The 17672-nt window shown below is 39.5% G+C and overlaps 2 protein-coding genes across 2 annotated transcripts in view; one reads left to right on the top strand and one right to left on the bottom strand.

Moving 5' to 3' along the window:
* Window positions 1-4665, bottom strand: part of LOC124596470 (transcription initiation factor TFIID subunit 9) — a 104512-nt gene extending 99847 nt beyond the window's left edge. The window contains exon 1 of the mRNA XM_047135611.1: window positions 4459-4665. Coding sequence (XP_046991567.1) covers window positions 4459-4579 — 121 coding nt within the window. The 5' untranslated portion in view covers window positions 4580-4665. The remainder of the gene's footprint in view (window positions 1-4458) is intronic.
* Window positions 4666-7011: 2346 nt separating this feature from the next.
* Window positions 7012-17672, top strand: part of LOC124594673 (YLP motif-containing protein 1-like) — a 118357-nt gene continuing 107696 nt past the window's right edge. The window contains exon 1 of the mRNA XM_047133041.1: window positions 7012-7192. Within this exon, the coding sequence (XP_046988997.1) occupies window positions 7012-7192 (181 nt within the window). The remainder of the gene's footprint in view (window positions 7193-17672) is intronic.

Raw genomic sequence — 17672 nt, 5'->3', positions numbered from 1 at the left:
GGGCGAATAAGATCTGCTGCCATCCTTAGCCTGATATTCCTCCCATGGTGTGGCCAGGGAGGGGAACGATTTTGGGGTCGTACTTCTGTGCATTGAATTGAGCTCGTGATCGCTTAGAGGCTGCTGGTGTTTCACCACCAGCAAGAGATGATGGACTATGCTTCATTGCGTGTCATCCACCCTGATGCCACCCACTCTGACCAGGGGCCCTGCCCATGGGCGCCACCCAGTCGCAGCAAGAGACACCTGGCAGAATGGCCCTTGCAGGAGTCCTGATGCCCCAGGGAGATGGGCATCTACCCCCTGGCATACGTGAGAAGTTAACGGCGCAGGCATCAGCAGAGTTATCCCTGTGTGGTCAGTGGGCTAGAACCAACAGGGTACATGGCGGGCCCCTCCACAACGGACTGGCTACCGTGCTGGATATCAGGTGCAAAGAAGTCCATGGTCACCATCGACACATAAATCGAAACTGCACAGTGCATGCGTGAAAATGCACTCAGGATGGTGTCTTCGCCCAAGAGATGGAGAATGGGCAGGACAGCATGCGACGATGAGAAAGTGGGGTAAGGATCTCAATGCATTATGGACACGACGCACCTTTTAAGGTGCCCTTCCTCAACTGGCTCGCTCTTCGGGAAAACTTTGAAGAATGGATGTCAAACCCTACAGGGGACCGTCACATAAAGGCCGAAACATATGAAACTCCTTGTAGTTGCCTCGTACGAAAGGCAGGAATACCTCGGGCCTATTCTAACCCCCGGACCCGCAGAGGGATTCTGTGAGGACATCGCCCTCGAAGGCATTTTTACCACCCTGGTGGCCTAAGAACGTCATTCAAGAAATCTACTAGTGACAAACGTTTGTATACCAATGAAAAACGTTTTAAGGAAATTTTCAGTGCTTGAACTTACCACAGCAACTGTTAGGTCTTTTCTGTATCACAGAAGCTGTCTGAAGAAATAAGTGTTCTAAACATTCATCACCAGGTTTAGGAACAGTCACATCTCGAAGGATTTTAATTGAAAATATTTATTTTAAGTATGTCAAAATAATATAAATGTTAATTTCAGTGATGTTTCCACTTTTTGTATATAATTCACTACCTTACTTCAATAACAATTGATTATATCCCGCAACATCACACATGAATTGGCAACAGTCATAAGATCAATTGTGGAGTAATGTGAATTATTCCCTCATTTCAAAAATTCATATCTTTGTTCACAGTCAGACATTAACGTTGAAATTTTTAAAATATGTTGCTATCATATAGGTGTACAAACTGTGAAAAAAATCATATTTTTATATTCAGTTCCACCTGAGATAACTAACCCCAAACTTTATAAAAAATGAAAATTTTCAAATTTCAAAAATTCATAAAAAATTAAGGAAACATTTGTAAGTGTTCTTGCTCTATATGAAGCTAGTAGTGTACGATAACTAACTATGGGGAAAAAAATAGACACTCATACATCACTCCTTGTTTGTTATTTTTGAGCCTAAAAAGTGGATTTTTGAAAATTTGGATATCAAACTTGGAGGTAATTTTGACTGGTTATTTTTGAATTTAGGGTATTTTGTGTAATAGACAATGTTGTACAGGACACTTTTTCTAAAAACAATCATGTCAATTGGAATGTTGTAACTTAACCCAGTGCAAAGATATTCAAATTTTCACTAATGTCTGCAGACTGAAAAATCGTCGCGCACCAGTAAAGATGCAAGATAAATTATTTTAAAAAACTGTTTTGAACTTCTCAAATACAGGGCAATCACACACAAAAAATTAAAATATTTAACAGACAGAAAGAGCACACATTAACAATGTTTCTTTTGTGTCTGTATTAGTTGTACTGACAGACTGATCCATAGCACACCCCGAGGTCTAGGTTAGATTGGAAGGGGACAGTTTGGTTGCAAGTTGGCAAAGCCAATGAATGCAAATATGAGATCCTAGATGTTACATACTGGTATGTCATGTATCCCATGGTCTAGGATAGTTTTAAAGGTGACAAGATTGGTTTTGAATTAGTAACGCAGTATCGAATGCTAAGCTCAAGAAAGCAATGTAAATGCTATCAGGTGGTTTAGAATATACTGCACATTAGAACAGAAAGAAGGCCAGCATTGATGATAACGGCATCCTTCTTTTTTTTTTATTGCATTGCAGATCTAGATTTTAAATGACAGCGCAGCTATCATCAGTGCATTATAAGTAGTCATGTAGACTGAATGCAATTATAATGACACATTCTAATCCAACTCAAATATGTACACTCATTGATTAGTTGGATCAGAATCTGTTGTTATAATTATGTTTAGTCTACACGACTGGTTATAATGATGCTGTGGCGATAGCTGCCATTTCTGTTGAAATCTTGAGAGAGAGAGAGAGAGAGAGAGAGAGAGAGAGAGAGAGAGAGAGAGAGAGAGAGAGAGATGACATGACCAATGCTGACCTCCTTTCTGTCCCAGCTTACGTCAAAGTCATGGGGCACAATCATTCCCATGGAATCAAACATGCACATTAAATATTTAGGTAAGACTTTATAAAAGGCCATCAGGAAAATCCAAGTTTGTTTTCTATTTTTTGTGATCAGTTTTTACTGTTGAAAATAATAACACATTTGCTCTTATATAATTTTAGCTGATATTGCTACAAAGGACACATGACTATTCCGTAATCTGACAAACGCATCTGACTTGGTAAATCACTCGTTACTTATCTAAAAAAAAAATAAGGATGTATATGATAATGAAGAGTAGTTCAGCTCATTTGTAACAGAAGGGAAGGAAAATTGTAACATTAAAGTCAAGCAATCATGCCTCTGAAGGAAAAAAATTTACACAGTAATCCCACAGGGTCAATAGTGTGCCGTCCTCTTTCATGTTTCTATATAAATGACTTACCAACATTATTTATGTTCATTTAGCCTTAATTGCAGATTGAAGATTAATTCTAATTCAAAATAACTTGCCTAGAAAATTTTAGTGTGACGAAAATACCACAATGGAGAAAAGTTTGAATTTTGGTTGCATCAAACTGGACTAAACCTAAAAACCCAGATGTTACAACATGAAGCTAAACAAACAGAATGGAGACATCCATCAATCTGCCGTATCAGCTGTCATAACTCCGATTAGAATATCCTTTTAAGTTTTCTTGCATATAAAATACATCATATAAGTTGCAACAATTAGTAAATGATTAGAGTCATACATAAAATTTATTTTGGATGTAACCTTAAGGTAAATAAAAGACTTACAGTTGTTAAGCTTAAAGCCTGACAAAAAGATTAAACTGTAAGATCCCTATAGCCGAGGCCTACTTAACAAATAAATTTACGATGTGTTTGACACGTGCCAGGAACACGAACAAGAAAAGGAAAATTCATTACCACTGTTACTGCAAATTGGTAATTTGTTATGGCACAATCATCTGGAGAAAGTCAACAAATGTCCCAAAGCTACCACATAATACTAAAGAAATTAATGGGAAAAATATGTATCGGCAAACACATTTATGCGGTCTTGAATTTCTCCCACAAAAGGCAGCACACACCTGAAAGTTTTTTTTCTTACTTGAACAGCACTACTAAGAACTGTATAATTCTCTACACACTGTTTAAAACACTATTCCCAAACACCAGGGCAGAAGAAGTCAGAACTACTAGCCTGTACAACACGAAGATTGGTTGCTTGAACAAAACACTCTCTCTCCTGTAGCCGAAAACGACTATTAATATCGTGTAGAATCCACACATGACAATTTCGCAATTTCCCACCGTCTTTGAAACTAGATTATAAATTTTCCAATATGATGAAGCACTCAAGTAGACGATATATCTTCATAACAGCTTAACGTAAATTCCGCTGTTACAGCTTTTTACTAATGTTATTTTCTTATTATAATGTAATACACAGTTATGCCATTCCAGGCAATAACAACTAGAAATTATGCACTAATTCCGAAGAATATTAACAAATAGTCTGTGTGATCAATTCGATGCGACAATATTTTACAGGGTCTCTATTGCACACAGAAGTAGTAAAATAAATTACGAACTGTGTAAAACAAATCTAGCTTCTGAGTGATCAGTTGCGTGACTTTTGAGAGAGAGAGAGAGAGAGAGAGAGAGAGAGAGAGAGAGAGAGGATGAAGCTCTTCAAGATATGCAACTAACTGCAACGAAGTACAATGTCACTTCAGCATTCTTCTGCTGAGAGTAGCCCAGACAGACGGGGCTGTCCGATACAAATCGTCGGCTTCGGCCAATGACGTACGAAACATGCGACAAACGCTGTAAACAATACGGCGACTATAACCTACAGATCTATCTATCACCACAAACTTTTTTTTGGTTCCAGATTCGTTTGCTTCACCAGCTCACAACCAAACTGTCACCTTCTTACACAACAAATAATTTATTGGCATCAGTTTATCAATATGCTTACGATACGTGAATTCCAGAAGTTGTGTCAGAACTCGTTGATCATAGTCCTGGATCCCCATGTCTTTCATTATTGCCAAAATTACTTGTGCATCTTTCGGCATGTGCCTCGGCACTCCCGCCATAATCAACAAACACAAGAATTACAGAATTTCACACAATGAAATATAAACACCAACAAGCTCACACACGCTCCAATAACTATTCCATAGAGTCATAGACTCAATTGGCAATTGGCATCGAGTCGACTGTCGAACGGACCGATATATGTCTTTGCGACGATCGAACAGTGATCTCTTTATGTGTTCTTTGCAGTCTGCTCGGTGAAGCGTCTAGCTGCGGCATATGCGGAGGACTTCGGACTATCGGCGGCACCAATATACGTAGTAAGTCTACGCGTTCACAGCACTGTATCTCACACTGCGGTACACTTTCTAGCGGACAAATAAAAGCAACAGTTGCTTATAAACCAATTTACACGCTCTGTCACGTGAAGCCACGCCTATTCATTCCGCAATGTACTTCAAATTGTAGAAGTCACACTGGTCGTCAACGGTACGTCACATCATGTCATGTCAGTCAAGGTTTCTGGGGAAGAAAGTTTTGAAGGTGCCGTCGTCTGCTAACATCGGACCTTAACACATTTTTGCCGCACTTACACATCTGACAGTAGTGAATATTGTGTTTTTGTATCTTCTTAATCTTCACCATTTTGCTTCTTATTTGGGACAAATTTCAAATATTCCACGACGGCTTGGATATTTTTTCCATTGAGTGTTCTTCCATTAGCGAGGTTAGATATCAGAAAGCGAAAAATGATGTATGTTTGACAATACCGGAAGAGGACAGCTCCATGTTTGTCACATTACTGTGCCACCTTGATGAGCACACTGATGTTATTTTGTCACCCCTGGCTACCAAAATGCAACATGATGAAGATACTGTTTATACAGTGCCTCGTACGAATGCTGCAACAACACTTGTTTCAGTTTATTTATGATGATCGCCAGAGATGTCTCCAAATATTGATTGATGCAACACTTGTGCTAGTTTACAGTCCATGAGCACTGTGGATTATAAATTTATCTCCCCAGGTACAGCTAATTTTTATGGACTGACTCCTAACCGTGTTACAACAGTGACAATGCTTTAATTCACCAAACAATAATGACCAGCCCTACCTCACTAGGGAACCATGCCATGACACGCAGCAGCAGGCAGCCAAATGACTCTGAGCATACACGGACGCCATCAAGGATGACGTCACCTGCACGCACTGCGGCAGGGATCCCCAGCCAGCCATAACAAATGCATGGCCAACTAACAACGACTGACCGTTCACCAACAAGAAGACATGACTAGGCCTTTGTTGGTTTCATGACCGTTTTGGCGAGAGAGAATGAACTGTGCAACATTTCATGAATATCCGCATGGGATAAAGATCCAGCTCGTTGCACCAATTCAAGTCGCCTAATGCCTTGTCATGTGAGCCAATCTCATTACACACCATTCTCTTGGGGCAGACTCTAAATCGTGGATTACCCTTGCAACCAATATTTTCTCATTGCCACTGGGTCCGAAGTGAGTGTCATACCATGCGAACGGCCACAAACAGGAAAACCTCTGTTTCAACTCCAGACTGCGGCCGATTTGTACATTGTTGTGCATGGAACTACATATCGAACCTTGGACTTAGATAATTCTCTTGGCAATTTTTCATCACTGACATTGTTCGCCCACTGCTTGAATACTGCTCAGCAGTGTGGGATTCATACCAGATAGGGTTGATAGAAGAGATAGAGAAGATCCAAAGGCAGCAGCGCGCTTCGTTACAGGATCAATTAGTAATCGCGAAAGCGTTACGGAGATGATAGATAAACTCCAGTGGAAGACTCTGCAGGAGAGACGCCCAGTAGCTCGGTACGGGCTTTTGTTGAAGTTTCGAGAACATACCTTCACCAAGGAATCAAGCAGTATATTGCTCCCTCCTACCTATATCTCGCGAAGAGACTACGAGGATAAAAACAGAGAGATTAGAGCCCACACAGAGGCATACCGACAATCCTTCTTTCCACGAACAATACGAGACTGGAATAGAAGGGAGAACCGATAGAAGTACTCAAGGTACCCTCCGCCACACACCGTCAGGTGGCTTGCGGATTATGGATGTAGATGTAGATGTAGATCAACGGTCCAGTACTGTGGCTGCCTTTCTAAGTCGTTCTCATCTCTAAACCGATTTGGTAAAGGGAACTCTCCTACACCATTGCAGTGAACATTCTGTGACAGTAATCATCAGCGCCCTACCGTGCCACACGCAAACACAACTATAGACTCCAGCTCGCAGACTGTCAATTCCTTTGACAGATACTATGAGGCTACCTATCACCAGCGCTAAAATTGCTCCAAAAGACTCGGCAATACATCATCAAACAACACGAAAAGCTTCTCCTACACGAAGAGAACCACACTATACGTCGCATAATTTGCGCGTCTGCACACGATCTCACAGCGGTGTGTTTGTACTTGGAACAGCACACTCAGGAGCAGCGTCATCATGAACGAGTCTGCGGACGTCGAGCAGCGAGCAGCAGACATCCACACACCATCGGTGCAGCCTTTAACAACTATACCAGCACCACCATGGGTTGGTCCAGGGCTTTCTTCTTCTGGTGCTCATGCACCTGTTGTGTGTGCTTACCCTTCTGCATCAGATTTACATTTGCAATTGAGACAGTGTGATATTACGAACGAAACACTTCATATAGTAAATACCACGCTGGGCTCACCAATCTGACTCAGGGCACATATGTTAGCTCCATGTGAACTTTGTGTGGCTAAGCTGGTTACAGAGGAGCTATAGCAAGATGGTATTGTTAGACAAAATGGCACCTATAGACTGTGCAGTGACTACTGGACTGTACAGTACTGGACATTTATCCTGTCCGTCATAAATATTCAAGACTTCGCACATTATTTGGCATATGGCTCGGTCTTCAGTGCGCTGGATTGTGAGAATGCGTGTTTTTAGATCTATATGAGCCCACAGGACGTTTTGAAACAGCTATCATCACCACTTTGAGGCATTAAGAATTCCTTTATAAGCCTTATGGACTTAAAAATGCAGTGAAGCCTTGCCAAAGATTAATAGATAATTCTCTTTTCTCATTTCTCTTCTGCTGCCGCTACTTGGATGATATTTTATTCTTCTCTGCTTCCCAAAAGTAACACGACGAGCATCTCAGATTAGTTTTTTATGTTCTACACAAACTTTATATCTTCGCTGATGACAGTAAGTGTTGGATGAGACAGTCTCATGTCCATAGTCATTTGTTTTGCCATGATGGCATACAACCTACACCATAATGTACCGAACTCCTTCAGATCCTACCACAGCCACAGGCCTTAATGAACTATGCAATTTCTTGGCAAGATAAATTTTTCAAAGACACCTGCCTAATGGAGCTGCCATCCAACCACCTCTTACAGAAGCAGGCAGGTACATCACAGGCAAAAAAATATTAACTGTACCCTGCAGATGCAAAAAGGACTTGAAAAAATTAAAGACTACCTTTCTTGGACTGTAACGCTAGCACTCCCACTACCCTCTGCCCATCTGACGATCACCTCTGATGCAAGCGATTTTGCGATTACTGCTGTTCTCTAATAGTCATTAGAAGGCATGCAACAACCACTTCTTTTCCAAAATGTTGATTGGTCCTAAGTATAAGTGGTCGGCCTATAACAGGGAGCTGTTGGCAGTGTACAAAGCAATTCAGTGCTTTAAAGACGACATGGACGAGTGCAGATCTTTGACAGTCTATATGGATCATCAACCACTAGCATATTCTATTCACAACTCAGCAAAAGATTGTTGCCCACAGTTCTTCTGCCTTTTGGATTGCATCGGGCAATTTACAACAGATTCCATCATCTTTACAGCACAGGGAATTTCATGGCTGATTTCCTTTCATGGGCTAACACTCTCTCAGTAGAGACTGATGTTGACCAAGGGGCAACAGCTCAGCTATAGAACCCACAATTACACAAACACCTACACAACGACACAATGGGATTGCACATCGAATACTGTGATGTCTCACAGAGATTCAGCAACTGCCATTTGGTGGATCTACTTTCCTGCTCTCATTTATTGGACAGTATATATTTTCAATTGCTTGTTTATGTAGGTAAATAGTTACTTCCACAATAAAATAATGGACTTAGTCTTGAACTAAATAAATAAGTACTTTGTAAGGTGGGAAAGTGATCTTTACCAGTGCAGTGGGAATCTTATTCTAGCATTCCGAATTCCTTGTAATCTCTTGTTTGTAACAAAATAATACAGCATTATTTGAAGTGATGTACATATTGCAAATACATTATAATAGAGAGTATGGACTTTCAGATGCTCATATTACTGCAGAACAATCAACACTTTTAAATTCTATGTAATGATAATAACTTTTTGCTTTAGTCATTGAGTATAAACATTATAGTGAAATAGAAATACAAAATTTGCGCCTTTAAGGATTTAAAGCTAGTCCTGACCCTGGTTAAAATCTTATATAATACAACAGTGTTTGTATTGGTGCAGTCCCTGAGTAATGACTGTTCTGCAAAACCATACAAAGTTAGGTTGCAAAATTAAGTTCCTTACCAGTAAAAGAAACACTATATTAAGAGCACCTGTGACCTATCATAATCTTGACTAACTTTAAAAATAGAAACATAGGAGAATGCAGAGACAAAAGCCTTACTTCCTGTCGTACCTTTAGTGCACTGTAGGTAGCATCAAAGTACTTAACATAAAAAATTGGAAATAGTGCTGTTCAGAATGTTATACATGTTCTGGAATGATGAATGTGTCTCCAGTCGCTAGATATCGCGCTTATACTTGTCATTTAATGTGATCTGGCGTGGCATTTCGCATAAGCATATTACATTTCAGTATAGGTTCACAAACATGGCTCAAAATTAGTTAAAAATTGATTTAACTCATTGCAAAATAATGACTATAATGATTTTTCGTGCTCAGCAGATAACTACCTTATTAACATATTGGATGTCTCCAAACAGTTCCTACTAGATACTCATCGCTGTACCCAACATTTGTGTTTTCTTTTTCCTTCTTCATCAATGTTAGTATAAGCTCTTCGTCTAAAATATGCACAACCATATTAACTCCCATATGAATAAGGGGAAGCGAGTTTCGTCCGAAGTTTACTGGTAAGCTTGCACGAATACAGCACGCTTCAAGAAACAAACATCAGCAGTTCTACATGCGTAGTAGATACGTAGCGGTGGAAACAAAACTTGAAACGATTGGGCTGCGTTTCTGGAGATGCAGCCTGCAAATGCAGAAAATCTCAAGATGATGAACCCCTCTTGGTCTACCCAAAGTTGCCTGAATCTTGCACACTTTATGACTTGATCGCAGCAAATGTTCTAGCAGTCAAAACTGCCAATTTTCTTTGCCTTTTTTCATTCTCTGTGTACTTGTACATAGTTACAGTTTTAGCTCTACTTCTTGACTGTTTGTTGAATTGTTTTTAGATCTTATTTGACTATCCTTCATGTCGTGGATCCAAGTGTGGGTCGTTAGGGAAGCTGTGAATATGTTTTAGCACTTTCATGAAGATATTTGCTTTTAGTATTTTCGTCTGTTACTGTGTTTCTTTCGTGGTATAATGGTGGATCGGTTCTGTATTGGATTTATGCAGCTTTTCTAAATGTATCCCAATACCTATTTGTTTGTTTATGGCCTAGAATTTTGCTAAAGAATTCTAAGTTCCACATTGGTGATCACTTGTATACCACAAATTTCTCAAAGAATTTGTCCAGTGGATCACAATGGATCATTGGCAGTGTACTGAAACAGCTGGGAAATATCTGTACATAGTGAAACTGCCTCATGGAACCGTCAAAAGGCATTAAAACCAACACAGAAATAGTGGGCTATGCTGAAGTGAAAATGAATTGCATTTAATTCCACTGTCTGCGGAACCAGCAGTAGGCCAAGATGATTAGGGACCCACGACAATACTTCAGGGATTGAACCAGAAAATCAACAGGCTAAGGGACACCTACCAGACTTAGAAGACCAACAAAGATTCGTGAAATGTGTTAAGCTACTGCCCATCGTCAAATTAACAGTGGAGGAAATGTTATATCTGATCTCTTCTACGTTTGTAGAACTTCCACTAGGATATAAAAGTGCCATGATTGTCAGTTTTTCATAACTGAAAAATGCTCTTGTCAGAATACAAAAAAGGCGAATAAGTTTCTCTTCAAAAGAGTAGGGAACCAACTACCTCTATCCTTATCCACCTTCCTCATCAAAAATTTTGGCGTGTGAACATACTCGGCTTTTTTAGCACAGAAGATTCTAAAACCTTTTCTCCTTGTCCCTCTTTGTAGTGAAGCCTTCATACTGAGCATCTTCTTGTCACTGCCACTGTATTTATATGTCTGTTATCCCACTGTCTCCTTTCCCTCCCATTGGCACTTCCTCCCATCTGTATCCCCCACTGTCACTGTCTCTCTCTTCCTTACCACTGTCTCATCCTCTGTCACTTCTAATGTCTCTTTGTCCCACTCTTATTGACTTTGTTCCATTTCGTTCCCCTCCCTTTGCCATTGTCCCTTTCTTTCTCATTTACGGTCTGCTGTCTTTATCTTCAACCACCATTGTGTCCTCTCCACACAAGTCCTTGGTGATGGCTTGCTCGGGTTCTTCAACCCTAGGATAGGAAACTTTTAACATGTAAGTGTAGGGGATGCGAGAAAGTGGGCAATTTTTTTCATTTTAGATTTCGGCGGTCTGTGGGGGACTCAGATGCTCCCAAGCTTGTATCTCCAGCCATCTCTCTTTCTTTTCTACTGCCACTGTATCTCACTGACCATCACTATCTGGTTTCGCTTTGACTCCCACAGCTATTGTCTTCATCTACCTCTTTCTCTCTTTCACTGCCACACTCTCTCTCTCCTATGATCACTGTCTCCTCTCTCTTTCTCGTCCGTTGCAGCGTGTTTTCTCTCTCTGCTACTGTCAATGTATCTATGCTACTCTCTTTCAGCAGCAAAAGCGCGAAAATTCCTGCTGAGGAAGGTCGAATGAGGAATGAAGCTGCTGGTTTCCCACTTTTCTAAGAGAGTCTTTTAAGAGGAACATATTCCCCTTTTTTGTACTCCGCCAGAAGCATTTTTCAACTGGTTCCCTCCTTTTTCCCATTACAGGAGGGTATGTTCCTTATATCAAACGAATTGCGTAGATCAGGAAGTATTTCACAGTTTATTTGTATACTTCAACACTTTTACATAGTTTGACATTTATAAACAACAAATATGTATGCATAATTATATAAAGTATGCATAATTGTATAAGGTTAACATAAAATCGTCTCCCATCCAGCGCAAGTTCATTTTACACTGCTTTACATAAAAAAGTTCATTTTTAGGGTACAGCTACCGTAGACCAAAAAATGTGCTGTTTGCTTTGCAGTACAAAGAATTTCATATTACAAAATAATTTTTTTTGAGGCATTTTCGCCACCAGGTGCTACCATCAAATAATTTCCAGGTCAAGACATCTTGTATAGGTGTGAAGTGCCCATTATACAGAGACAGCTTGTCATAAAGTTTTATTAGTGAAAAAAGGCCCCTAAAACATAGTTTAATCATCTCAGAACCATTATTATGAGCCCAAAACCATGTATTCACAATGTCAGTTAAAACTATATTTACGCATCAAACTGAATATTACATGAGTACTTTGTGTGCATAAGAATGGTTGCTTTGAACTTCTGGATCTTGTCAACGGATAATGATACAGAACGAAGTTTTAAGATTCCCTGAGAACATCATCTTAAGAACATAGGCTAAAAATTTCGACGATTTGCCACGAATAGAAACTGTAGAAGTGACCATCCCCACACTTGGTACTTCTGGTACCCAAAATCATGGCTTTTCCTGTCTCTTGCAAACGAATAAAGATTTTCGAAACCGGGAAAATGGTGTTTCTAGATAAATATCTAAGGAATCTACGTTTAACAGTTGAGTCATTTGCTATCCGTTACTTATTTGGGGCCGGCCGAAGTGGCCATGCGGTTAAAGGCGCTGCAGTCTGGAACCGCAAGACCGCTACGGTCGCAGGTTCGAATCCTGCCTCTGGCATGGATGTTTGTGATGTCCTTAGGTTAGTTAGGTTTAACTAGTTCTAAGTTCTAGGGGACTAATGACCTCAGAAGTTGAGTCCCATAGTGCTCAGAGCCATTTGAACCATACTTATATGGGTAACTGCGGCCCACAGTGCAAAAACAGCAAAAACCAACTTTTGTGGTTTGCTGCATCAGTTTGGTACCTTTGAACCATGGGCCTCGGCGATTGATAATGATATCAAAAAAGTTTCGAAGTTTCCGAGAACATCGCCTTAAGGACAGCTGGTAAAAATTTCGACGATTTGCCATGAATAAAAATTATAGAAGTGGGTATCCTCAAAATAGGTACTTTGGTACCCGAAAATCATTGTTTTGGAGATTTTCTTCAGGAATAGCCAATGACCAAATGGTACTTTGTACGCTGCCGAAGGCCCGCCCTAGACCATACCTAACACAAAAGAGCCAACCGATTTGCTCAGTTTTCCTGGGCTGGAGGACAAGTGTTACATTTATTTTTGATCCTGTATCATAGGTTAGATACAGTATGCCAGTTCTTCCAGCAGGGATACTAACGGTCGCTGGGTCAAGGGGTGTCCAAATTACTTGATCCCTTATCTGTGTGATTAACAGAATTTGGCATGACCACCTGAAAAATTGCCTCTGTTTGGCACATATAGACTGACACTGGCTGTAATCAGCTCAATCACCCAAAATCATATTACTTTTAGAAGAAGATTGCTAACAAACAAGTTTCCAATGCAGCAAACCACAATAACTCGACGTCCAGTTCTAATTAAGGCTTCACATATAGCACAGAAAACATAGAAATTGTGTAACAATAAAACATCGTTATTAGCCAAAGAATACCCTCAGTTATGGCACATTTTCCCTCTAACATTAAAGCACAATATAACAGCAATATCTAGTAGAGAACGTGCAGTAATCAGGTTTCAGCCTCCTATACAGGGTGTATAAAGGCACATTTGCATGCCGTGTGTGAGTTTCCTCGGAAACGCGAAATCTTAATTAAATAATTAATCTCTGACAAATAAATAAAGCCTATGGCACAGAACTGCAGCGCTATGCCGCTGATAAAACAAAATACAATTATGACACTCTTATGTTTCATTAAGAAGGAGGAGGTCTTGTAGAATAGCTGAGGCTGGAAGCACGTATATTTTATTAACTGGCACACCGCCATTTTTGATGTTATATAAGAACACTGCGAGTTGCAATCTTACTAGGCACTCGATTCTGTAAAGAATTTTTATTTATGAAAGTAAGTTGAATTATTTAACTGTAGGCTTATTCGTTGAATATATCTGATTTAACTAACTGTGTAAACTTTTTTATGTTTAATAGACAGTCACCTCTGTACGACATATTGACATGGCTGGCAAATTATTCTAATATTGAGATTTAGATTTTGAGTCCGCACCTACCGCAGCAGTCTTTGGAAAAGATTTAAATACAAAGTCCGATTATTTGAGTCTTATTTCACGGTCAACTATGAATAACATTGCACTTACGAAAACGCCATTGTCAAGCGTCTGATACCAAATAATTAAACGTCCACGGTCCAGATAAGCAAATATTAATTACAACCAATCACTATAATACATAATTAATAATTAATATTTTATTTTATTTATTTATTTTATATTGGCGACTGCGTGTTGCACTTGTTATTTTGTCATTTGTTACATTGTTCTCTTTGTTTCATGTGAAAAACTAACTTTCTGGACCTGGACTTGAATATATGAGAAATAACAAAAATCTGAAGATATTTTCCAATCCTAAAATTTTGCGGGAAGACGCAATGAAGCTTCCAGCAAAATAAGGTAAGACGCAGCATCTGTGCATTGGCAGGCTTGACCACACGCATAATTCGGTGTATTAGCTCTTCAGTAGATTCTGTAGTATTTCTTTCGCGCGTAGCAGCTTTCAGTGATAAATTTCATTCTCGGTGCTTTTCCTTAAACAATAACTTCTGCAGCAATACCTATACACGAGTGTACAATATGGCCGACTTCTGTACGATACGTTGTAACATGGCCAGCAGCCATTAACAATAATCCCATATTCAGTTTACATTTTTAAATTAACAAACAGCCATTGTTGCTACGAGCGATTCATGTTCAACTGCATTTTATTTTAAAACCAGTGTCAAACTTTATTTTCTCGAAGCATATCTTACGTGTGGCATGGCCATAACTAGAAAACAATACGCAAAGATGGAACAGCAAAGACATACTATTCAGACTCAATCCGACTCGGACGGAGACAAATGTTTGAAAATGACTTTAGGACAGCAACCGGTAGTGATGATTCATCAAATACTGATGCAAGTGTTAACGGAAATTTTGACAATAGGCCGTCCACCAAAACAATTTCAAAGTCTCAGTCAGAGGCCATGTTAATACATGACGTCACGTCTAATGACGCGGCGGGGGCAGATACCTTGCAAACAGCAAACATTGCCAACATGTTACAAATGCTAATGAAACAAAACGCCGAAAATATGGCAACCTTAAAGACACAAAATGAACAGTTAAAGACACAAAATGAACAGTTAAAGACACAAACTGACGAAATTAAATCTGATCTCATAGCAATCAAGACAGGTAATGACACTTTATGTAAACGTGTGGAACTTATAGACGCCACACTGACCAAACAGATGACTGAACTCAGTACGATACAAGAAAAGAATACAAATGACGTAGCACTTTTACAGACACAAGTAAAAAACCTTAATGTCACGTGTGAAGCTCTTACTGAACAAATTCAAACATATCCTTCAGTACACGACAACCTTGAAAAACGAATTACTGACGTGCAGAATAAATTTGACGATGTTGAACAACACCTGACTGACATCTTACAATCTGATGCCACAGCTCATTTTCAAAATATTAATAAAGAATTTCATGATTGGGTAGAGAACAAAGACAAACATTTTGATAGATGCATACGTGAAAATTTACCAACAATTGTCCACGACTCCGTAGCGGAATACATCACTAATAACAAACAGCTGATTAGTGACGCAGTACAATCTGTCACTGCACCCATGAGACAATTCACTGATCAACCACAGTCTGAATGTAACGAAAATATCAGTCAGAATGTACAGTTCAGAAACCAATATACATACGAGTATGACGCACACATACCGCACACGACAAACACACAAGAACAAAACACACCACGACAACAGCACATACCACGACGTGCAAACACAAACACAAGCTATTATCATGGTAAACCACAGCAACATTATCGTAATTACTCGCCATCTGAACATTACAGTAATTACAGTGGAACAAATCCATATCATAATGCAAAGGAAGAAGAAAGCTTAATAAAACACAGGCAATTTCAGACTTTTATCCCAGAAAAACGAACCATTCATCCGGTGATTTTTCTTAAATCTTTTAGTAACGCATTTCCACGCACTTGGGAGGACCGGAAAAAGATTTCATATATTGCCGGTTACATCCAAGGCGATGCAGCTGTCTGGGCATACAGTCAAGCTAATGTATGTACCACGTACAGTGAGTTTGAGCGTGCCTTTCTGAACAAATTCTGGTCGCAATCCGTCCAGGGGCGACTCAGAAGACAAATTTTAGAACCTGAAACTTTTAACAGTAAAAATGGTAACTTACGCAGATATTTTGAAAAATACTTGAACATGGGACATTTTTTGGACGAACAAGTCGCAACAAGTGATATACTCCGTGCGTTGAGGGCCAAATTGCCTTTCAACATTAAAGAAAAACTCTTACATATTCCGGATGACGATCCAGATTATTTTTTAACAGCTTTAGATTCGGTTGACATGTTACTAGAAGATCAGCGCTTCGCGCGGCAAAACAGCAGCCACAATGTTTATACTAGTGGTATGCAAAACATGCAGGCTTGCCAACTCAGTTCTGGCGCGCCCACGGTTGGATACGCGGTACAGAAAAAACAGCAAACTCACATGCCGTCTCAATACGGAAATCAAAATCAACACGCGTATTCCAATACAAACAACAGTTACAACAGTAATAACACTTCATGCGGCAATCCATACAAAAGACACCGCGGTAACAACAACAACAACAACAGCGGTAACAAAGGATACAAATGTAACGACAAAAACACAAACAGAAATAGAAATAATAATAACTACGAGCCAAGACAGCATCAAGGTTGGACTCGTAGCAATCAACACTGCTATACCACAGCAGCCACCAGGACAAAATTGGAGCATACCTTACGACCGACAGGTAAGTCATAATGCGCAACAGCAACAACAACTGCAAAAGTTTGGAGATCACAACAGGCAATATCCGAATGTGAATATAATAGAAGTGACACCTGATACACAACCTCAATCTGTGTCAGTACCTAATATAAATAAATGCTAATCCAATAAACTAGAAACAGTCACTTCTATGCCCCGGGTCGTGGCTGAAGAATTCTTGGGGGGCGACTTCAATGTTAATCAGTTATTAGACACCACCACTGAACAACAAAATATTGATATGCCTAATAATTCTAAACAAAAACTACCTGTTTTATTTATAAGATGCAACCACAATGAGGATGTATCAGATGAACTTTTGCAAGACAGTACACAATGTAGTTCAAACACAAATGAAATTGTTTTAGCATCTACTACTGGTGTAGTAGGTGGGATTCCAACTACTATTATCTTAGATACAGGTGCAGCTGTGAGCGTCTTGTCTTTTAATTTCTATAAAAAGATGTGTGAATTGGAGCCTGTGCCTGAGTTTCCCGCCCAAAACTGTAAAATAACTACTGCTCTAGGTAATAAGTCATGTAGGGTTAAGAAGCAAGTTTTTGTAAACATTAAAATAGGTAATGGAACCATACAATGGGCATTCCTGGTTGTACAAAACCTTGTGACAAATTGCATATTAGGATTAGATATTATGAGCGAGAAGGACTGCATTATAGACTTCTCTAAAGGTAAATGTATTTTAAATGATAAAGGCAGTGTAATGATTATTGATTTGGACAGGAGAACTCTAAAGCATGACAAACACTG

This window comes from Schistocerca americana, chromosome 2 (assembly GCF_021461395.2).
Source record: "Schistocerca americana isolate TAMUIC-IGC-003095 chromosome 2, iqSchAmer2.1, whole genome shotgun sequence".
NCBI classification, from domain to species: Eukaryota; Metazoa; Arthropoda; class Insecta; order Orthoptera; family Acrididae; genus Schistocerca; species Schistocerca americana.
The sequence above is the reverse complement of the archived record's forward strand: the minus strand, read 5'-3'. Positions and strand labels throughout refer to the sequence as shown.